This window comes from Gavialis gangeticus, unplaced genomic scaffold (assembly GCF_001723915.1).
Source record: "Gavialis gangeticus isolate Ggan-Ray unplaced genomic scaffold, GavGan_comp1, whole genome shotgun sequence".
Classification (NCBI taxonomy): Eukaryota; Metazoa; Chordata; order Crocodylia; family Gavialidae; genus Gavialis; species Gavialis gangeticus.
Window position 1 is genome coordinate 29,225,544 of NW_017729022.1, and position 24,390 is coordinate 29,249,933.

The 24,390-nt window shown below is 42.5% G+C and overlaps 1 protein-coding gene across 1 annotated transcript in view; it reads left to right on the forward strand.

Annotated features, from left to right (window-relative positions):
• Positions 1-24,390, forward strand: part of TPH2 (tryptophan hydroxylase 2) — a 126,424-nt gene that overhangs the window by 50,627 nt on the left and 51,407 nt on the right. Inside the window, exon 8 of the mRNA XM_019516690.1 lies at positions 3,094-3,220. Coding sequence (XP_019372235.1) covers positions 3,094-3,220 — 127 coding nt within the window. The remainder of the gene's footprint in view (positions 1-3,093; positions 3,221-24,390) is intronic.

Below are 24,390 nucleotides of genomic sequence, written 5' to 3' on the forward strand. Positions count from 1 at the left end.
AGTGTGGGGGGGGGGGGGGAAGGGATGGGGAGTGTCCAAAATGGGACACAGTACTCCGTATGTGGCCTCACCAGTGCCAAATAAAGGGGAAGAATAATTTCCCTTGATCTGCTGGCAGGTAGCACTTCTAGTAATGCAGCTCAGTATGTTGTTGGCCTTCTTTACAACAAGGGCACCTCTTGGTACATATTCAGCTTATTGTCCACTGTAACCCTCAAGGCCTTTTCTGCAGAGTAGCTGCTTAGTCAGTCCCCAGCCTGTATGGGTGCACTGGATTGTTCTGTCCCTAATCCATGCCCACAAACCATGACAGAGAGGCCAAAGAAAAGATATTGCTGTAGAAGGGAACTTATGGATGTAGCTTAGTGGGACTAAAACACTGCATCTTACTGAATGGGCAGTTTGATCAGGGCCTTGACAACCTCATTTTAAATTATGATACTGATCTAATGTTTCACTGGTTTTGGCCAGCTGGTAGCTATCAGTTACTATCTGGCTGTTGAGTATAGACCGAGTGTGTCCACGTTCTCTACACAGATGACCTCCAGACATGCTAAAGGATGGAAATCAACTTGCATCACAATCAGGGTGCTGGGGACATTGAGTTCATACTCATTTCCCCAATGTCTAGTTTGTTCTATAGAAATCACTGTATTGCTAAGAGGAAAGGAATATTTCAAAGCAACACCCCTTACACAACTTTCCTGCAGGAGAAGAATCTGGATATCATTCCCTTGGCAGGGAGATCTCGCTGGTCTGTGGACAGGTTTTGGAAGAAGCAATAAGTGATGGCTCCAACTATGGATGTTGTTTGATATTAAGGGTACAAAAAAATTCATAATACTCATGGTATTATAGTCATGTTGTTATTGCAAAACATACGCAAATAAAATGTGAGAAAAATCAATATATTCTTTTGTATAAATATTTTGCCATATATATTTGTCATATTAGATACAACAGCTGGCGATGATTGATTGTCATAGTATGAAAGAACAGTAGTGAGTGAGCCAATGTCAATGTAACTTCACCAACTAAGATTGTGGTGTTGTATCTGAGGATGTCTGGGATAATAATAGGGATATGTTTCTAACCCCCGGAAAATACAGTTGGGGTTTCATGAGTTTTTGAGGGGAGAGTGACAAAAATTTCAACAATTTTCATGAAAACGAAGTATGATTTACTGAAGGGCGGTTGACACACATTTCTTTGTGAGGAGTAGTAAGAATAGGAGACTTTAAATTATATGAAGGGTTTTTTTGTGATTTATCTGGGGTCTGTCATTTAGAACAAAAATATTTTATAAAAGACAAATGGGATGATTTCTGATGGAAATAAAAAAAACTTGATGTTTTCTCACTTCCTTTAAAACATTTCTTTACAGCTCAAATAAAAAAGAAATGTCTTTGAGGGAGACAAAAGCAAAGGAAATGTCAGATTAGATTTTAAGGTGAATTTTACTACCATGTCCATTATTTTTTGGAAGAAAATATACTAAACATTTTCAGAATTGTTTGAGAGCTTTTTTAGATGTTGAATGTGCACTGTCTGTAACTTATATTTGCACTTTGTGATAACTAATAATGCATTTCCAGTTGTGGACTGAAAAAAAGTCATGATCAGTAAGATACCAGGCCCTTTTGAAACAGGTCAGAATCTCCCCTTGGCTAAACTCTGCCTGATGCATAATCAGACTGGGGTACAAAAGTAACTGTCGACTCCTAATCCTGCACTCTATCGCTGTACTTCGTAAGGTAGACCAGCCTGGAGCCATTTTAGCAGCTGGAACAAAATCCCTTCCCTCTTTTTGGAAGGTGGAATAGGAAGAACTGACATGGAATTTCTAGACTTTGCTGTCGATTCTCTAGGATGGGGGAGTCCTCAAGAACCAATAAACATAGGGTTGTCTGCTTTGTATCACTTTGGTCCCATAGCACCCTGGGGTGCCACAAGATCCTCTTAAGTGTGTTGTGGTGTCCAGCCTCTGTGTAAGGACGTAAGTTCTTCCTCACTGTCTGGCACCTCATACCCATCCTAGTTACTCCAGCAGTGCCTGTGGCTGCTTTGCTGGGGACTGTCACCACTGCTGCCATCCCCTGCCATACAGCCTCTGTGCTCTGAGCAATGCATTGTATTCTGCTGCAGAAGGACAGGTAGACATCACCAGGGTTGGCAGAGGGGGCGGTGAGGGCAGATGGCTCTGGTTCCTGGCATATGAGACCCTAGAGGAGCTGCTTTGACAGTGGGGACTGCCCTTTCCCTCTTGGCTATTAGCTGGAGGCAGGGAGAGGACAACTGGTGTGGAGAGATCATGTGGGGTGAGGTCCTGTCTCCACTGCCTTCACCTGACAGTAGTTAGTTCAGTGGTTCTCAAAAGTTTTAGCCTCAAAACACTCCTCCATAACTTTTCTGAATTTAGACTTAAATGCTAAGATTCTCAACTGGGGTAATACTAAATTCAGAAAAGTTATGGAGGGGTACCTCAAAGCTAAAAAAGTTGAGAACCACTGCTCTTGTGGCATAAAGCAGACAGTGAATTTGGCTCCTTATGAGTGATATCCTGCATTTTAGCATAGCTTCTTTATTCTTGTACATGTAACCATTTGGGCCCACCAAGATGATTCATACTGAAACTGGGCAACTTTACTGCTGTGTACTTCAACCCTAAACAACAGCATGCAAGGCTGTAGTGCTGAATCCAAGGGAGTTGAGGGGTTTTATTTTTGTAGAATCTGATTCACCTGGTGAGGTGTGTGCAAAAGAGTTTGATTTCTTTTCCTTGGGATGTTCCTTTGTACTCTTTCAAAAGGACAGCAAGGCTCTCACCTACAGAGCCAACTTGGTAGCAGTGATCAAGTTAAGGGGTAGACAGGGATATTTAAGACAATCTATTTAAAAGGCATGCATTTAGTCTTGGTCAAATATATATATTTATATGGGTTGATACATTTGAATGTATGTATATTGTTAATTAGTAAGAATATTAATTCAGTATCATTGTGTAAAATGACTTTTATCAGAGTTTTTAATTGATGTAATAGCAGTGCTATTTCTAGGTATGTAACGTTCACTTCTCATTTCTATTCCTGTCAGAGATACGTGCCATGAACTCCTGGGGCATGTGCCTTTACTTGCTGATCCCAAGTTTGCCCAGTTTTCACAAGAGATAGGACTAGCCTCACTTGGAGCATCTGATGAAGATGTTCAGAAACTAGCAACTGTGAGTCAATAATCTTTTCAATGCACATTTTCTCTGACTCTAGAGTTCCTCCTTTGTTAAAACCTTGAAGGATATTGTATAAACACTTCTAAAATGTGTTCTTCAGTTTGCAGATGACTGTGCCGTAACAGCTGCATGACCTTATTCTGGTCTTACTGAAGCATCTTTGGATGCTTTTCTACTGTGTTTAAAGGGAACAGAATCAAGCATTACACACTCAATCCCTGGATGCTCTGTAAGACACTCACAACTCTGTGTTGTGCCATCCTATGTCAAAGTTTGGTTATGGTTGATTATTCAGTTTAAGGATGCAGGAAACAAAACAATTGAGCATTACTTCCTTTGTGTGTGTTTTCAGATCTAAGTTCTTTTAAACATGAGCTGTGTGTATATGTAGAGGCTGGCATGGCTTCTAGCATCACCGCTGTCTGTTTATCTCTGTTCTGTTTTGAAGGTGCTCAGTGTGGTATACTATATGATAGACTAATGCATTTTTTATATCATAGCTGACACTCCCAGTTGGGTGGGAACAGATATAACATCTGAAGTAGTTCAGATTACAGTTCCACTTTAAAAAAATGCAGAGTTTCAGCTGTGGACTTACTTAGAGCCTCTGCAATGCGGCCTCCAGCTGGGGTGCTTCAAAATCACCTCCGATGTATGCAGTGGTGAACTCTATGGCTTGGCTGTGGGGGAAAGCCGAGTAAACTTAGTGCAGCTCTATAACCTCTGATCTCCCAGGGGCTCCTCCCTCCCTTCTAAGCTGGGGGGGGGGGTGGAAACTAATGCCCGTGGGTGCTCTCCTGTCTGCCTCCACTGTCTCAAAGTGCCCCCAGCTCTCCCTGATGGAACCAGAAGACCACATGCCTTTTGTTCCCTTGCTGGAGAGCAGAGTCAGAGAGGATAGGAGACTGCTCATAGACACAATGCCACTGCCCAGTGTGGAGCAGGGGAAGAGAAGAACACTGTGGGATACTGGAGGTCCCAGCGCTCCCCTATCACACTCCGCAGAGCAAACATGTAAGAGGAAGTGCTGCATTTCTAAATAGTACCTGCTTCCTTCAGGGTTAGTGTATGGAGCACTTCAAAAGGTGTGTACATCTATGCAGCTTGCCCTTTGAAGCGCTTCAAAGGCATTTGAAATGCTTCAGATATTATGTCTGTCTCCAACTTTAGCATGTCTAATATCTAGGTGATTTGATACGTTAAAAAAAGCTCAATGTTAAAGACAATATCGTAGAAAATTAGGCCTGGAAAAAGCCTCAGGAGGCTGTCTAGTCCAACTGCTTGCTGTACACAAGCCCTGAACCTGCCAGACAAATGTTTGTCTAGTCTACACTTGAAAACTTCTGAAAGTGGAGAGTCCACAACCTTGTTTCAGTGCTTAACCACTCTTGGAGTTATAATTTAAAAATCCTGGCATGATTGAGCTAGGGTTATCATACATCCGGGCTTTCCTGGATGTGTCCTCTTTTTTGGACACCTGTGCTGTGTCTGGGTGGGTTTTTAAAATAACAGCAAATGTCCAGATTTTCTGCTCTCCCCGGCTGGCTGCTTCAAGCTGGGAGCAGTGGGCAAGGTGATTGGCTGTCGGGGGTCATGTGGTCCCCACACAGGCTCCAACAAGCCAGGTACAGAGAGAGAGAGGGCTCACTTGGGCAGCAGTGCTGGGGGGGCAGGGGGCTGCAGGTCAGGAGTGAGGGGTGCGGGGGACAGGAGGTGTGACTGTGATGGTCTGCAGGGCACTGGCAGTACTAGGGGTCTACAGGTCAGGGGTGAGGGGCACTAGTAGGGCTGGGGGGGCAGAGGCTGTGGGTCCAGCGTGAGGGACACTAGCAGCATTGGGGGGGGCAGGGGCTGCAGGTTGGGAGTGAGGGGCACCATCAGGGCTGGGAGAGGGGCAGGGGGCTGTGGATCAGGAGTGAGGGGCATGGAGGATGGGACAGGTGATTGTGGGTTGGGTGTGCACTGCACTGGCAGTGCCAGGGGGCTGCGGGTTGGGAGTGAGGGGCACCAGCAATGGGTGGGAGGCAGGGTACTGCTGTTTGGGAGTGAGGGGCAGCAGCAGGGCTGGGGGGTGTGTAGCTTGTCTGTGAGGGGCAACAGAATGGGCAGGGGCAAGGCACTGGCATGTCACTGCTCCCCTGCCACCATCATATTCCCCCTGCCCTCTCCCCCCACCCCAGTGATAGGTATCTTCTTTGTTGGACCTGGAAGTATGGTAACCCTATTGGACCTGTAGGAGGAGTTAAGCAAAATATGCTCACATTAGAATTTAGTCAGGACATTGGGATTAGCGCACACACGCATCATTGTAAGGGTCAAAGATGATCAACATTATTGGCTTTCATTCTTTTCCAAAATGTGACTCACTGAACAGCAAAGTATGTCTTGACAATTGAGTCAATACTGGTGCTACTGAATAACCAGTTCCACATTCTCGTTACTTTAATTTTTTTCCTGGTGGTCTCCCATCAAAGGAAACGCCTCTCTTGTACCCTTTCCCCCGCATTCTCTACAGACACACTCCAAATGAAGGTAGACTCAGCAGGGTGACAGAAAGTGTGCACAAATTTTATTCCAGGACAGAAAAGTTCCTCTGTGTTTCCTGATGCATATTACCTTCTCCACCTGATGAGATTGTTTCTGTTTTGAGCAGCCTATTGTCCTGTTCTGTACATATACAGCCCTTGCAATGCCCATGCCCCAGTAGGGAGTGCTTTAAAATTACCATGCTTTATAACAATTAAAAAAAATAACACAGAGTGCAGATGGAAGTGCAGCTCCCCACTGTAATGGAGAATGCTTTGCAGGCAGTGCTCTGAGTTACAAGGACCCCCCTGACCAAATAGAGGTTCACTGTAGCTTCCAGGGGAGAGGGGGAACCTAGCTGCTGGATGCCAGCCTGCAGCTGGTTTCCCCTGGCAATGGCCCCTTCTCCCTCCCAGCCTGTCCCTGTTTTCAGAATGAGAGAGAGGAAAGGGAGCAGAAGGAGCTTATTTTAGGGGTTCCCAAGCCAGTGCTGGAGGGTGGGGTTGGTGAAATGGAGTCCCCCCCACCAACCTTGGTGGGGCTCCAGTACACCCTCCCCACTTTCCAGCCGGGGCTGAAAAAACCCCAGACTGAACTCCTTCCACTCCCTTTCTCCCCTCCCATTCTGAAACCAGCTCGGAGGCTGGCAGATTACAGAAGATGCTCTGCTTGAAACATCTTCATTTGAACCTGATCAGCCATCTCTGAAGCAGTCTTCTGCCATGCACTTGTGCTGGGTCACAATTATAGGCCACTTTCTGTGACCAGATCAGGTGAAAATTGTCATTTCTGTTTGTCTCCTCGTTGTTTTAGTTTTTAAACACACTTATGGCAATAAGTTGGCTGCACATATACCAACTTACCTTACTGCTGGCATTTATCAGACAAACGATCTATCATCTGGAAGCAGGGCATGAATCTATTTGGCATGCAAGAGGATCTAAAATGCTAAAAACCAAGCTGATTTTCATGCATGCTGAACATTCCTACTGACCCCTTGTTAGACACTAACTTCCATACCAATAGTACTTATACTATAGGAAGTACCAAACCCATCTGGGCTTTGCCAGTGATATCCTGAAACTCTTCCTCTGATCTTGCAGGAACTGGAGGACAGAGCATCAGCCCAGATGGAAAGAGATTGAGTAGCAATTCCTGACAACTGAGTATATTAATCTTTTCTCCTGGCATCAGCAGTAAAAGGGAGAAAATATCTTAGATCTAGCACAATTTGTTCTGAAGTTAATCACATCATAATATTTTTTGTAACAGGTCTCTGAAAAGGGAGTGAATATTCTTGTTTGAACTGAGGCTATTGACCGATAAAACTGCAAACCGCTTTAAATGGGTAGAAGCTGGCACTGAAGAGCATGGGTCAGCTGTAACTATTAGGTCCCTGTAGTCTTACAGCAATACAAATGAGCTAAACTGCTGTAATTTTAACCCTGAATGCAACAGGGTTAATGCTGCACTGGTTTTGTTAGACTTGTATGTGGCTAAGGCACCAAACCTATCACAGAAATTGCAACACCGTATATCAATACCAATTGGTAGTGATACTTTGTTAAGTCTGTTTATGCCAGGGGTGGACAATTATTTGGGTCTGTGGGCCACATAGGGAGCTTTGAGTTGTTGTGGGCTGGGTCACCACCCCACCCCATGACACCTCACCAAAACACCCTGTGTGGTCCCTCTGCATGGCCAGGTGGCTGGGATGGGGCTGTAGGGAGTGGTGTTTGGGAGCAGGATGGCTGTATCCCACTTGCCATGATTGTAGATGTCAACAAGCTCAGAGCTATTTGATATCACAAGCTGCTTCTCACAGGGTCTGTCCTGCTTTGACGTGGCTCTGGAGCTCACATGGTGAGCACTGCTGCCATTCCTCTTCCACTCCTCACCCCTTCCAGCAGCTGAATTCAGCAGCAAGGGAAAGGAGGGAATGAGCAAAGAGGGGACAAGCAGTGGCAGCACTCAGTTCCTGCTTTGACACAGGTCCAGGGCCCAGGGGCTAAGTGTCACAATTGCTCATCCCCTCTTCTTCCCTGCTTATGAATTCAGGGAGGGGGAGGGATGAGGAAGAAAGGCAAACAGCAGGAGCACTTTTTCCCCCACCCCTCGTCCCTTCTACCCCAGGCTCTGGAGCTGTGTGAAAGCAGGGGCTCTGCCAGAGTCCATGCTGACCAGTTGGTGAGCTAAGAGAGCTCACAGAACATGCAGAGCTGACATACTGGTGAGCTCTGAGCTTGCTGCGTGTGCGAAAGGGTGGGGGCTGGAAGGATGACCATACTGCTACACACGCTGGATGCAGATGAAAGAAATGGGTACTATCTACAACATTATCTACATTTTACTGCTGCAATTAGGAACCCCAGTTTTGGACGAGCACCTTATTGCTCTGAGGGTTTTATAACAATGGACAAAGAGGGTCCCTATCCTAAAGGGTTTATAAACTATAGAGAGCCAACAGGAGAGCATGTGAAAAGAACAGGGCCTTCAGCCACTTCTCAGCAATCAGCCTGGGGAGCCATAGGCGAGTGAATTTTATCCATGAAATGCCATCCAAGTTGCTTGTAATTGACTTTTACAACAATGTTCTGTCCCATTTTCACCCTTGATTAGCATGATGGAAACAAAATGAGCTGAAAAATGTCAGCCAAAAAGTCCAAGATAGAAAACAAACTGGGATTCCAACTAGGTGACTTCAAAGTAAATATTGAAGCAAACGAACTGCCGAAGAGCATGTATTTTAATGAGCCCAGAACAAAATACCCAAGCAAGTGACCCATTAATGTAACCTGTTTAAAAAAAGATAGTGAGATTAACTCTGAGCCACCACTGAAAGGGTTTAAGAAAAGAGGGAAAATCCCTTAGGAATTTCGAGTACAAGTGGAGGAGTGGTTATTTCCCATTCTTTTTAAATGAACTTAAATTGTACCTCTGTTCTGAGAAGCAGTTGTAAATCATGCAGAAGATCTGCTCTTTCTCTGTATTCAAACCTCTGGTGGCAAAAATACGTTAGCTGATGTTTTATTCCTACTAGGCCTGCAGAGCTCTCACAGCTGAACAAGAGCACACCTGAGTCTATTCTCTGTCTCAGGAGAATTGCTTATTAGTTATACCTGTGAAAACCCAGTAATGGCTCATGTGTGTGACTGGGGGAATATTTTAGAGATGATGGTATTGTACCGGTGTACATGAGAAATTGCTTTGTATTGAGCCTTTGTTATGGATGGTGGTGATATAAGAAGGGAAGGACCCCTTTTACCACTCAGATATTCATTTGAATTTGAAGCTATGATGCTAGGGGGGAAAAAAGCATCTTTTTAATATATATAAGCTGAGCATATTAGTATTAGGAATCTTTGAGAGAGAATAAATATTGAAAGAGTCCCAAAGGCCATTTTTTACAGTCATTTTTTCAGAGTAGAGGGCCTCTTTAAGTGGTTCCAGGGAGGAGGGAGACCCATACTTTTCCAAAAATAGAGCAAAAAATATAGGAAGCAAATGGCTAAGATGTAAACCACTGTAAAAAGGCAAAGCAATAAAATCGCCAATTTGACTGTTTTCATGCTAGAGTAAGGATCATAGCGTGCGTGTGTGTGTGTGTGGGAGAGAGAACTGCTAGTGCTTTGGGAAGGAGAAGGTAGGAAGATGCGCACAGGTATTCTGTAGCTTCCCTCCTCTTTTTGCCAGGCTCCATTTGCAACAAAGCTGTTCAGTCAAGACTGTGGCCATTACTGACTGAGGCTAATTAAAGATATTATGGGTGCCTATACACGTGCAGGAAGGCTGCTCCGCCATTCTGTAATTACAGAGTGTCAGAGCAGACTCGATTAACCATGTCTGCTGGAGTGTGGTAATTACTGTGCTCCAGCAGACTCCAGTGTTGCATGTATCAGTGTGCCTGCTCTGAAAAATGGCAACAGGGGTACTTTAACTAAAGCTCATTCGATGAGCTTTAGATAAAGCTCCTCTGCTGCCATTTTTCAGCACAGAGACACTGATGCACGTGATGCCCTGGAGGCTTTAATCAGAGTGCTTCCCCCCCACCCCTCCCATGTGGAGCACCTGTATAAATGCCCTAAAAAAGTCCCCAGCAAAAGTACTCTAAGTATTGCACTTCAACTAAAGTGCTGTAAATTACAGCTGGAATTAACTGAACAGACACTTGCTGTTTGGGTGGAGGGGAGCTCAGTGCCTGTCTGCCTGCACTGGCCAAGGCCAGCAGGCAGGGGTCACTCCCACATGCCTCCCAGCAGGCTGCCAGAGCAGCTCCTCTCCCCAGCCCCCACCTCCACCCTGGCAGCTGGTGATCGTCAGCATTGCCTGGGGACCAAAAGGGGGAACGGAGCCCTCCTGCCACAAGGCACTCTCCCCCCCCCCAGCTTGCTAGCTGAGATCTGGGCCAGGTCTGCGTGGCAGAGGGAGTCCTTCTCTCCCTACCCCTGACTCCAGTCTCTTCACAGCTGCAGCCAGGAGCTGCAGTGCAGAGCTGCTTAGTCTGGTTTTTCACCAAACCAGGATCTGGGGCCAGGCAGAAAGGAGGCCCCATGCCACAAAGGGCTCCCCTCACAGCTTTCTGGCTGGGGTCTCAGGGGTGGGGGAGGAGGTCCGGGCCAGGTCTGTACAGCATAAGGGCTCCCTTCCCTGGGCCGAGTTCCCAGTGCAGCAAAAGCTCCTGGCTGTAGCTGTCAAGAGGTTGGGGCCAGGGGGAAGGGAGCCCCCCCACCACACAGGGGGGCTTCCTTCCCCCACCTCAACCCCTGCCCAAGTCTCCTGACAATGGCAGCCACAAGCTGCAGCATGGGGCTCTGGTCACAGCATTTTGTCCTGTCAAGAACTGGGCTGGGTAGAGGGGTGTGTGGAACAGAGCCTCTCTGCCATGTGGACCCCAGCTGGCCCCCACCAAGACCTGAGCCCACAAGTTTGGAGGACATCTGTGCAGCAGACGGACTCGGTTTCCTCACCCCCCCTCCCCAACCCTGGCAGTGCAGGGAGGAGACTGATCCTTTCCTGTCTTCTCTGTGACAGCCCAGGGCAGGGCTGGGTTGGTGCTCACTTGGAGCAGACAAGCACTTGGCGAAGCTAGCAGCCACCCAGTGAGGGGCCCCTGGGATAGCAGCAGAATTCAACCTACATTGAAGCACAATGGATATGGTACAGACATTCAAAAAAGCACTCTAATCTGAAGTGTTTTAGTCTATACTACAACCATCAAGGGTTAACTTAGAGCAGGATCCACCATCTTTAAAATGCTTTAATTGTACTGAACATCTGTTCTCTTAAGGCTTTAAAGTGCTTTCTGAATGCTTAAGGCATCTTAACTGTGCTGTCTGTTCCTAGCCTGATTGGCCCTATTAAATGCTTTCCAACTGTTTTTTACTTGAAGTGGCTTTTAAACCTTAAGATCTCTAGAGATGGAAAACTGCGTCCCTCTTTCCCTCTTTCTTTGTAATATTTATTTTGACATTTTAATAGGGTAGGGGAGGGGAAACCAAACAATCTATCCTGTTTTTGCTGGTACAGAAAACTGCTCCAGTAAATTATTCCAGAAATTGGAGGAATTGAATATAATGAGGTTTTGTAAATTAATTTCAAGCTTTGTTGCAATAAATGTAAATAATTATGGTTCAGTGGGAAATAAATGAAACCCATGAAGCATTTTTGAAGCTGACCATTATTTGTCTATATATGTGTTATATATGCTAAATTTTGTACCTCTGCACGTTGAGAGAGAACTAAATGGTCTTTTGCATTAGTCCTCACTGGAGGTATGTGTTATCTGAATCTGTTGGCATTATCTTAATTCTCCTCTTTACTTCAAAGAACTAGAACAATTCAGGACAATTATCTGCTGAAGGGATGGAAAACAGGAGAAACTGGAGTATCACAGGCAAGGACTGAGCAGAATTGTCTGCACTCTGGTAGCAGGTTTGCAAAGTATCTGCCTCAAGTAGATGTAGGGAAAGCTCGCACTGTACCTCAAGTGTGTGTGCAGCAGATTAAAATTGTCAGAGGCTCCCCAGTGGTTCTGGTGTATAAACAGGAGTCAGAAGCTGGACAGGTCCTTTTTCATTTTGTAAGTCAATGAACAAGGCTGAGTGAAAAAAGTTTTTCCTATCACATGAAACTTTGACATTTAAAAAAACAAAACCATTTGGTACCTAGATTACACTAAGACTTTTTGGAAGATTAAAAAACCCCACCACAACCCAACCCCTGCCTGAGTTAAGAGCAGGACTTGCTCTAGAATAGCCATTAACTTAGTGATTAGGGCACTGCCTAAGATCATGAATTTTGACCTTCTCACATTTACAATCCATGTGAGTGAATTTACCAGCCATTCCCTCACTACAGTGGTCTTATTTGCGAAGTCGGTAATCAGTGCTACAGTCCAGTGCCTTCACCAGGGAAAGAGAAGACAATGTTTCAAGTCCCTGTTCTTCCATTTCCCAGGTTCCATGGAAGTACCTTAACCACTACAGTATTGCCAAGGAAGAGCACAGTGAGTATGTAGGACTAAACGACTAAATAAAGAGGCTTTTTACAGATGACTGCCTTCCAACTGCACTTATAATTAGTGAGTCAAGGAGCTGCAGCCAGAAGTCTGAATTGAATTTGACACAAACAATATAGGTGGTATATATCTAGTGTGAGAGAGACTGCTCTCCTACTAGAAAATGGGAGCATGCAGGCATTTACACAGTTTCTCCCTCAGGAAACATGTTGGAGTGAGGAGAAAAATCTTCCTTTTTCAACAAGGGAGATCTCTCTTATGTATGAGTTTTTTGCCTAGGAAACAACACCTGTATGCTTCCTATGACTCCTGTCAGGGGCCAGGGAAAGTGGCGCAATGGGGAAATGCTCACTGTGTCTCCTCCAGACTGGGGTCACCCTGGCCTGGGGGAGGCAGGGGAAAGGGGGCAGCTGCAAGCTGGAAAGCCAGTATATGCCTCCTCTTGGGAAGTTTTCTAGAGCTGCAAATTTCCTAGATATTTACAATGCTCAAAATGAACACCTGTCCATACTTTAGGTCTTACCACACTATATGAGGAAAGAAGTGTCAACCATGATCCCATCTGGCTATTGAAAAGTGCAAGACTACAGCATTCATTACCTAATGTATTCCAAGCAGGCAGTCCTCTATCTGGATTTAGTTAAAAATGTAAAATCTAACAGCCGATGCAGGAAACCATGAAAAAGATTGAGTGAAAGCACATAAGAGTGCTGGTAACAACAAGGCTGGCACAGATCTATTGGATTTAAAAGAGACGGATTATCCCTTATTAGTTGATTACTACTATTTTTTTAAGTGAGTTGCTGCGCTGCATGCTGAACAGCATTCTAATAACACATTGTAACTTGCAGTTTGCTCACCATGGTATTCCAAATGAGTTAATAACAGATAACAGTCCTCAATTGGCAAATAGCTCATTTCAGCAATTCTTGGATAAATCAGTTGAAGCGCATTGTGGCAAGTCCTTCCTACAGCATGCCCAATCAAACAGATTCAGAAAAGACTTCACTTATCAAAAAAATGCCGATAGATTCAAAGGATCACCAGCAATCTTAGAATACAGCAATGCTCTATCAGGATCATCAGTTCAGAGACTCGCATGCAGAAGAACAAAATCTTAGTGGAGATACCTAACCAACTTGGTGAGTCAAAAATAATTAGGTCTGAATTAAGTACAAAACTTAAAACATGCAGGGATAGCAGAAGAAATATTTTACTAAGTATTTGAAAAATACTCTCAGTACAAGTTGGGGAGAATGTTATACTTCAAATAGAAAACTGCCTAGAAAGTTCTAAATTCCAGAGTTTGGATATTTCTGTATAATTATGGGCTCAGATAAAGGGGTATTGTAGGTCTGGAACTTAATAATATATGGGGAACAAGAGAGAATTTAAGCCAACAAGGCAAGGGAATAGGTTATTTTGACCAAGCCAGTCCAAGCCCTAAATACAACTTCAGAATGGATCAAAATGTTGTTCAGGTGTCGGTTTTCATCGCATTCTGACTGATATTTAGTTTAGACCTGGTGTATCTTCACAATCTCTGGGCCAAATTCTGTTCTATCCTCTATGGCCATAGAGGGTCTCAGATGCAGTGGAGCAGGTGTGGTGTCACTACATGGGGAGGTGAGAAAAGTATTTCACACCCTATGCACAATTGGGAAGCAGACATTTGGTCTTGTGGATCCATTGCTAAGTGTTTCAACTCATCGCTGCTCCTAATGGAGTGCGTTCCTGCAACTTTAGGGCAGTTGTAGAGCTACAGGGAGACACTGCTGCCCTGTACCTTGTTGCAGGAAGGGAGAAATGATTCTACCCTTGGAGAAATCACACGTGCCAAGCCTGGCACCTGAGGTAGGAAACAGGGCTGTTGCTGTTGCTGATGTTATTTTTAGAGCTGAGTGGTTGTTTTGCAAAACACTTAAGACAAGGTTTCTGCTTTAGCTAGTTTATAAGCTAAGTAGGTCAGTTCTATTAGGACATGCTCTGCATCTGGAAATAAAACATTCATGCTTTTTAATGTATCATTCAAACTCTACTCATGCTCTTACCTTTTATCTGTTATTATGAAGATGCACTGTCAAGATATGGCTCAGCACTCCTGCAGTTGTTCAGTGTAATAGCCTGATTGTTGAAGGGACCTCAGGTTGCCCTCCAGGTTTCAGGCACAATTCTGCACCCACAAGACTTAGAGATGAGATAAAGCGAGGTACCATTTGTACCTTCAGCATCTTGAGCTCCAACCATGCAATCAGTTCTATGGAGGTGTTGCAAAGGCAAAATTGTAAAATGAAAACATCCATAAGAAATCAGTCAGGTAATTAGATGCAGAAGAAGATGTATTTAAATTAAGTTGTGGGTCACAACTGAAGATTTCATTGCTTATGATTGTTAAGTGGCTGCTGCAAAATGGGCTATTGTCTATGAAAATCAAGGCCTTAAGTGAAAAACACAGAAGAAAAAAAAACCCCCTCTAAAAGCATTGAAGATATACACAACTATGCAGTAGCTCCTCAGTGCTTAATAATCATACATCACCCTTGTTTTATACCTGTGTTATAGTGCTACATTTCCAAAAGCGGTCAAATAACAAACATTGTCCACCCACTTACTGAACAGCAGATGCACATTTGAGTACACTAAATTAATATTTTTTGACACACAATGTAATAAGACAATGGTACAAATCTGACAAATCATTTGCATGCTCATTATATCTACTTATTTTCTGGAGAAACATCATTATCATTAAGAAATTGCAGATTCTGCAATCACAGTTTTTGCTGGCAGTTCAATAGCTCACTGTGTTACTGTGTGCTCTACTGGAGTGGTAATAAAAATAATACTTTCAAAAAACAGCTTAGTATGGAATTTAGGCACATACACAAATAGTGAATGTCTACCACTTTAGCATTGGTTTTAGCTGACATAGGTTGAGGTACAGATTATGTAGAAGAGGGTTATGAATTTTGATAGGTATTCTTTGTTTGCTTTTCAGCTATAAAGAATAGAAGGCATGCTAGCAAAGTAGAATAAACAGTGTCTTTTGTAGACCCGATATAACTGTGCTGAAAAAGGACACAGTAAGAGCCTATGGTGAAGAATAGTATCTATAGACATTTCAGACATTAGCCACGAAAATCATAAAAGTTAAAGGGATAATGATTTAAATTAAGGGTTCCACACTTTTTTCCTCTTTTTTCTAGTTGAAAGGTTCTGAATCTGTTGCTCTTTCCAAAGCTGCTTTGGAAATTTGCTTTTTATAAATCTGTTGTTCTGTATAAATTTATTGACTGTAGGGTTGGAATGAAAAGTCCAAGGAAAGAGACATTTAGAAAATTAAACTGTTTTTGTGCACATCATAATTAAATCCTCTCCTCATAGCTGCATAAGCAGCAGTGCTCATTGAACTGAAGTTAGTGGGAGCTACAAGAGTATGTAACAGTGTAGAATTGATCCTTAACGTGAAGAACAGTATTTGACCAAGATCTTTTCCACTTGCATTGTCATCAAAATCATAGTAATTGTCATCAATCACAGAAGCACTTTGAGGCCCCAGCTGAAACTGAGACCCCATTCTTTTAGGGTCTCCTAAATATAACACCCCTGGCAGGTGTTATATTTAAGACACAATTAGTCTGTTAACTGCATCTTAAATAGTAACCTGGCCATGCTTTGAGGGAATTAATGTCCCCACAAAAAGGGAAACGAGCCACAAAAATATTACACAAAAGGGATCATGATCCTGGGCTTCCCCTGCACTAGCATGTACCATGCAACTGGGTTCTAATCCCCATCCCCAAATCCTTCGTCCTTCCATGAACATGTGACATGGTAGGAGGTGTGATTGTTGGGTTTGGGGATCAGATCCCATCGTGCCTTTAAATCAACATCTATCAGGAGGATCAAACATAAGGCTGGGCTACTGGTGGGGCATGGTATTCGGGGATGAGGCTGGTGGCAGGCAGGGAATGCCACAGAATTTAGGGCCCTGCAAAGGACATGGCTTAGCAGCAGGGGCTTGCCCCACTGGTATTGCCACCACCTCACTGACTCAGCCCTCTAAGAAGCACCATAGTTCTGATTTGGACTACAGCATGGTGTGAGTTTGACAGCTCTGGTCTAAAGAATCAGAAACAGCAACCTGGCGGAAGGGAGAGCAGCACAGAGAAGAGGGACTTGCTTAAGGTCATACAAGTTAGTGGCAGAGCTGAAGTTAGAATTCATGGAAGACCAGGATGCTTCTTTCTGCCTACTGTACTACTTCTGTGCAGCTTTTACAATATTGCTATGTACATCACCACTGTACAATGTATGAATTAGATCAGCAGTGTAGGAGTCACAAAAGCTGGGAGCACATACTCCACATCTGCAAAAATCAGTCCAGTTAATTATGATGAGGGAACTAAAAGCCAGAAGATTATTTCTGGCTAAAACAGTTTTTGGAAGCTGGAGCCCCTGCCTTACATTGGGCTTGACAATTTCTGATAAATTTGTGTACCATGCCCTGGTGTACTAGGCTTTTGAGAAGACCATGACCATTACAGTGCTTTATACACTGCAGTGAATTTCTTGAGGGTGACCTTTATGGAAACTTGGAGCCAGTGAAGCATATGACTTCTCCTATTCAAGTTAGGTAGCTGGATGCATTTCCTTTGCTGAAGCTTCCCTCCTTTGCTGGAGCTAACCTGGAGCTTGCAAAGACATTGCTTGTACCTAAAAGGAGAGTCTGTAGAAAATTGACTATCTTGTATTACTGATCTTGAAGTGAAGGTAAGCAATGTGTATTTTGATATGCTTTTTTAAAATTGTGTTTACTTCTTAATTCTACAAGATGGAGTAATTCGCATTGATCATTAGCCTGAGTTATTCAGATGTACAAGATGCTGCAGTCAGTTGATGACCATGAATAAGGTGTGTAAGGTGAAGTAGGAGAGTTAAGGAGATAGCAGCTTGCAACCCTGTTATCAAGTCAGTAGATGTTGGAGTCATTCTTAACCCACCTTCTCTATTTTTTTAAAAAACCACAAAGATTATCTAACTGCAAGTGTACCTTTGGATGCTTCACTGCAGCCAATCCATAGAAAATTGAGCCCTGATTTAGGAGATGATTTTGTTTAGGACTCGCTCCTGGTTCTTGGGCGTCATCCATTCATCTGTAGAATGATGTCAGGAATTTCTGTTAAAAGGCATCAGTCAAACCAGTACAGTACTGTGCAAAGGAAAGGTCTGGCAACTATTAATTGCTGTCTTTAATACCTGGAATCTTTCTGTAAATAATTGCTTCCAAAAGAATCTTCATTGTTGTGCCTACTAAGCTAAGAGCAAATATATATTTAGTGGAAAAAGTTTAAACACCCATATTCTTACACAGCCAAATGGAAAATGTGCTCATTTCATTATTCATTATCATAGTACATTTAACTGGATTATTTTCGTTACTGTCTAGTGGGACTGGGCAAGTCAAAATGCGCTCAGCTTCTGACCAAGCTTATTGCTTTGTTTGTGTAGATAAAAGAAAATCAGTTAGTCAAAATATGGCTGATATCCTTAAAGAGCTAACTATGCCTAGGGCTTAATTACTTAGTGCGATAGCTTTTCAAGTGGTTCTAATGTCTGTTGTCCTTAGTATCAAATGGCACCAAAGTGCTGGATGGAATGTTCTCTTATAAATTTTTAATTGAGATGTTTTTGGTTGATCTGCCATAATGGTTTTGTAAGAAGAGCTTAATTAAACATTTATGGGCCGCATACTGCCATCATGGTAATGAACTATGGTTTTCAACTGGCTTCAGTAGATGTGGACCTCCGCTTACCTATAAGTCAGTGTTACATGCACATAAACAAGGATGGAATTTGGCATTGTAAAATTAATGTTAATTCATTATTTACCAAAGACTGTTGCATAGGAGTATGGGTTTCTTCAGTGAATGAATGAACTGTACAGAAAGGGCAATGATATGCATTCATTTCTCTTTTAGCCAATACATGAGCCATCCTCCTTCACTTTTTACCTGTCTTCTGTTGCATTTGCCTTTCCCTCAACCAGTATTATTCTTGATTTCACTTTACTGGCCAATTAGCTAGTATTGAATCAGTAGAGACTGAAAGAGGAAAACCAAATCTACCCAATTATTGGATGTGACAGTACGAAAAATCCACTATCCATTGATTAAACCAATATGACTAACAAGCGCTTAGAAATGGATAATAGCTTTATTTTTTGTTCATTAATAATTGGGAAAATGTAGTTGAAGTTTGGACTGAAAACAAACATTTCCTGTATTCCTTCTGCATTTGTAAATTGAAGGAGATTTTGGTTTGGGATAAATAAACCATTACAATTTAACAAAATACTTTTTCAAACATTTAAAAAAATAAATTAAAGGAAACTGCAAAATGAAAAGTTACTTTTAACTGAAAAGACAACGTGTTTGGCCTCAAAAATATGAAACAAAAAGGTTTGCAGAGTTTTATTTTTTGTAGGGAATTTTTGGTAAATAAATGTAAACAAACTCATTTTGGTAAAACAAGCTCATTTAGAAAAAAGTTGGAAGGCTCAGAGTTGGACAGCAGATGTGCTTATGTAGCCCCTGGAAAAAGTTCTATGCAAAAAAAAAATTGCCTCACCTGGCTTTATTTCTCTGAAGGCATTACAACAGCCTGTAATGCATCATTGTGGCATTCAAACAGTGGTCTTTATTAATTAATAACTATAACTAAAAACGACATAATTGTATAAAAAGGCATTTTAAATTTTTAGCACTTTAGTACTGTCCAACAATTGTATTTTAAATTTTTCATCAATATTTGCAATCTAGAAATAGATTCATGATCTATTGATCGATTGATAGATAGATCATGAATCTATTAAGATATATATTCAGTTATTTTGAACAAATTACAAGAAATTATTTTCATCTACCCATTTGTCTCCATGTTAAATAATAACTTCAGCATGGCTTTCATAAGGATAACTCTGCACACCACTGTTATCAGATCCCTTTTGTTCTAAATGTTTTGGCTGCATGAATAGCTGTGAATAGCTATGGCCTAAATGTTCAGAGGTACTCTCTCTTAATAAAACTTTTTTTACACCTTGCTGAATATATTCAGATAATCTGTGAGATGTTTACAAACTTCTGGCAGGTAAGCCACTGGTGACTCACCCAACTATTCATTATTTATGACAGATTCTTCTTCCATGCCCTCTTTGCTTAAAAACATTCTGAGAAATGCCCAATTTTACTTGAAAAAGATTTTTCTTTAGGGGCCATGAACAACATTTGTTTGGAGATATATATATATAGCTCCCTAAACAACTGTAAGATTGTGTGTGTGTGTGTGTACCTATTATATATAGAAATATTGATTATATATCGTGTGTGTATATACACACATATAAAATCTATCTATAGTAGATAGATAATAAAATATATTAGTAGATTTTATGTGTGTGTATGTACATACATTTATATATGTATGTGTATAATATACATAATTTTAGTAGCATAATTAATACTCAAAATTCCCCAAGGTACTTTTCTCTCTTGATCAGTCCTTCAGCTTGTAATGATTAAAATATGTACCTTCACACTGATGCTTTCCATTTCCTTTTCAGAAAAGCAGGTTAGATGCATGCATCAAGAGCAACAAAAGGTCTTTGGAGTCCATTTACATTTGCACAAAAATAGTAAAAAAACGCTCCCACCAAAATACCAAAAAAGCCCCATTGAGTTTCCAGGTTTAACTACAGTAGCAAAGCCTCTTGGAACATGTGATTTTTTTTTTTTGAAAACAGAGATGTGTCTGCTTTTCAGTAGAGCCTGGTTTTTAGTAAATAGACACAGTTGGTTAATATGAATTTTTAATAAGATGTAGATTATTGCAGATGGTCTTTTTTGTTATTTTATTAACTTAATTTTATTAGGAAATTAATAGTCTCTTTCGGAACTTGTATTTGATTTTAGATAAGGGAAGATTACTGCCCAGAAATATTAAAAGCTTTTCCCTGAGCTGGAACATAAGGCCTAGAGAGCTGAAATGTATTGTTATTAATTACATGGGGCTGTCTTTAGCCTGATTTTTTTTTTTTTTTTGGCTTCTACAATCTTCAAAGTGTGCAAAATTCCACGATCCTCCTGTTCCCTAGAGGCTGCTCGCAATTATGAGGAGGCGGTTTCTCCTCATTATCAGACAATTTAGGCCTTTTAGTCCTGACCATGTGCTCAAGAACATGATCACCCCCCACTAAAATGTCAGGGGAGGTACTCGGCAAGCTCGGTTACTCTCCTGACATCATTCCCTGGAGTGCAGTTGCCATATGTGGTAATTGGCCTAGCACTTAGGTGGGACACAGTCTGCTCTAGGGAATGACATCAGGAGATCCAGCAGACGTGTTGCGTGCATCCCCTGAAATAGCAGTGGGGCACGTGGAAGGTTTTGGTTCTGGCTGTCAGTTAGCCGAAGATCGTTTTTAAAGGGGCCAGGCAGCCAGAAGCAATCCTCTCACTGAGGATTGATGCAGGTCAGTGGTCCAGGAAGGTATTTGTGTAATAAATAAGGTTATCCTGCATTTTGGTTTGTTCCCTGTGGCTTTGCCCTTTGTGAATTTGCAGAATGGCCTTACTATAGATTAGACTGTGGACTACTTTCTGTGGGAAATAGTGGAAACTATCCTTCAGTTATTTCCTGCTGTGGTTTCTTTTTTGACAGTCCTAATGGGGCCAATATAGGACTTTCTTAGTAATGTAAGGAGTAAGGGCCTGCTCTGTGCTACCTCCTTTTAGTCCCATCTTAAAGGGCCAGGAGAGGGAGTGTCCAGAGTACACTTTGTTCTAGCTATACTGAGTTCCGGGGACCATGGGAAGCAGCTCCCGGGGCTCCTATAAATTGCACTGAACAGTTAGGCTCACAATCCAGGAGCAATCAAAATGACTTAAAGTCACTTTGGCCTCTTCTCTACTTACGCCTCTGTAGCAGCACACATACTGAGATATGCAACTAAGAATTGGGGCAGTTAAGTCCTGAGACACTGGCTAGGTAAATACCTGAGCTAGATAAACCACTGGCAGGCAAAGGTCTGCCGAGTGACTCCCAATCTTTTTTTGTCCTTTTCTGATGTTACTTCAGCCAGTGCAATCCCATTGACATGTGACCCAACAATTTTTTTTCACTGCCTATGCTGCACCATGGATCAGAACTATAAAAGGGTACTCCCTGTGTCTCAGCCTATACCATGTTAAATTAGGAAACCTTTTGCTATGAAAGTTTTTTGTTGTCATGTCAAATCACCATTAGAAACAGTGGCAGCTTAGAGCCCTTGAAGACGGATGGCAGAACCGCTAAGACATTCACTGATTCTTGCTTCTGCACTGTATAGGATCATGCTAGATCAAGTCTGTCATCCAAAGCACCATAGAATGAAGTGTGTGGGAGGACAGTGATGACATGTTTACTCTGCTTACTTTTTTTTTTAGCTTGGCATCCAGAGGATGCTGCCTCTTGGAGTCCCAGAAAGCATGTCAAAAGGCCTGACTGCCTCTCGAGCTATCTGTGAACTGTTCTAGACAGCTGAAGTTTGAAGCAACAGCTGGAAAAAGCAAAGGAGAAATTGTTCATTCCAGCTGCTGTAGGGTGCACTGAATATGAATTCATGTGATGCATTGTATAGTATATTGGAAGAGGAACCGTTCATCACTGCATATTGTTCGTTCTTAATAACTCCATACAAAATTAATAAACCTTAAATCCCAGGTCCTGGAACTGTTATAGATGACTCAAATGACAAGTGAAGCCATGAAGTGCAAAGCATTTTGGCTTCAAAGCTTCACTTTTAACAAGTGATCTAAGCAGCAGCTCACAGGATGCTTTCAATACTCTCATAATAATTGGCCTAGTTTATGCTGCAACCAGTCAGTTAATTATAATAAAAAAGTGTTCTTTTCCTTACTATAGTATGACACTACAACTACAGCTTGAGGTGCTGCAGCCTCTTCATATCATTGTGGCATTGCAAATAATATAGAGTCCCAGCCTGAATTAGCTTATTGAATGGCTCTTCCTGTTTGTGTGGTAATATTCATAATCTAAACTAGATGAATGTCAAAAGCCTTTATTACCCGTGGCAATCAGGACTTGTAGTAGAGATGATATCTTTTATTAGACCAACAAGATTTTTGCAAAAAAATTCTTTAATTGCAAGCTTTCGGGCACAAACACCCTTCATCAGGCATAGGAGAAAAGATTGTAAAAGTTCCCCTGGGTAGAAATGAAAGTTCATATTCTATAGGATTTTACAGAGGTATCAATAGTTCATAGGATTTCACAGGATAGTGAAACATAGGATTTATTACCCATGGACATTTTTTAGTTGTGGGTGTAGTAACTGTTGGGTTAGTAGAAAATACCTAACATTTAAGTGTTGAGGGTCTCGATTCTGCATGTTTATACATTCTGCACGGGGATATTCAAAGCTTTTGAGCTCCAGTGAGGTCAGAGTAATGGTGAGACCAACCCTATCCTGGTCAACAGAGAGAGCTAAGCCATCTTGAGCCCCAGGCACACCAGAGTATATTACATGTTATAAATACTCCTATGACTTTTCTCTGGTTTGCAGTTTCCTGCTTTGAGTGGTGGTGGTGGCAGGGAAAGGGGAGGAGCTGTCTCTTTTTCCCAGAGAGACCAGAACAGAAACTTGAGACTCCCCACTCACCCAGAGACCTCAGACCCCCTTCCCGGTCAGCATGGGGAAAACAAGGATTCTCACTCGGATGACAAAGGTGGCAATAGTAGTCTTCCAACAGCATGACTGCCATATGCACAGATCTTATGCTGGTGGGGCTGCCAAGGGGTATGGATGGTTAACACCCTGTTGAGATGCATGGTTCAGTTTATGCCACTCAGCAACCACTTTTGGCTGTCTGCAGACTTTGGCAGATACCACTGTATCACTTTTGATTTGTTCATCTTTGCACAGTGTGTATTCACAGCTAGTAGAGGTTAGAAACCTTTTTTTAAATGAAAGTTGAGATTCTTATGTTGTCATGTGATCAGGAGCTGGGGCCCTAAGCATGGGGCTATAGCTTCTAGGCTTTCATCTATCCCTGGTGATGAGCAGACCTCCTCTGTCAGCACATTCCTCCAAATGTTTGTTTCGTCTCATTCAGACTTCTGCATCAGGGGAATTTTCTTGAAGTGCTAAGCTTTATCACAGTGCAGATGGCTGTAAAAAGAAATGTGAAAACTATAGTAAATTGCGAGTTTTGCAGCTCACTAATGTGCACCACCATACTTGTTCAAAATTCTGTTTATAAAAAGGACTCTTCCAAATACTCCTCTTAACAAGAGGCAAGAATGCAAAAGAGTGGGATATTTTAGAATGATATTACTCAGATATATCTTGGAATCCATGAACTGGAGAATACATGAATCCTAGAAAATTAGGGTTGGGAGGGACCTCAGGAGGTCATCTAGTCCAACCCCCTGCTCAAAGCAGGACCATCCCCAACTAGATCATCCCAGCCAAAGCTTTGTCAAGCTGGGTCTTAAAAACCTCCAAGGATGGAGATTCCACCACCTCTCTGTTTCAGTGTTTTATTACTCTCCTAGTGAGAAAATTCTTCCTAATATCTAACTTAAACTTCCCTTGCCACAGCTTGAAGCCACAGGTCCATGTTCTGTTATCTGCCACCACAGAGAAGAGTCTAGCTCCCATCCTCTTTTGAGCCCCACTTCAGGTAGTTGAAGACTGCTATCAAATCCCCCCTCAGTCTTCTCTTCTCTAGACTAAATGAGCACAGTTCCCTCAGCTTGTCATAAGTCAGGTGCCCCAGCCCCCTCACCATTTTTGTTGCCCTCCGCTGGACTCTTCAATTTGTTCACATCCTTTCTGTAGTGGAGGACCCAAAACTGAACACAGTTTTCCAGATGTGGCCTCAACAGTGCAGAATAGAGGAGAATAATCACTGGAAACACACCTACCAATGTAGCCCAGTATGCTGTTAGCTTTCTTTGCAGCAAAGGTATGCTGTTGGCTCATATTCAGCTATTGTCCCCTGTAACCCCCAGGTCTTTTTCTGCAGACCTTCTGCCCAGCCAGTCAGTCCCTAGCTTGGGGGGG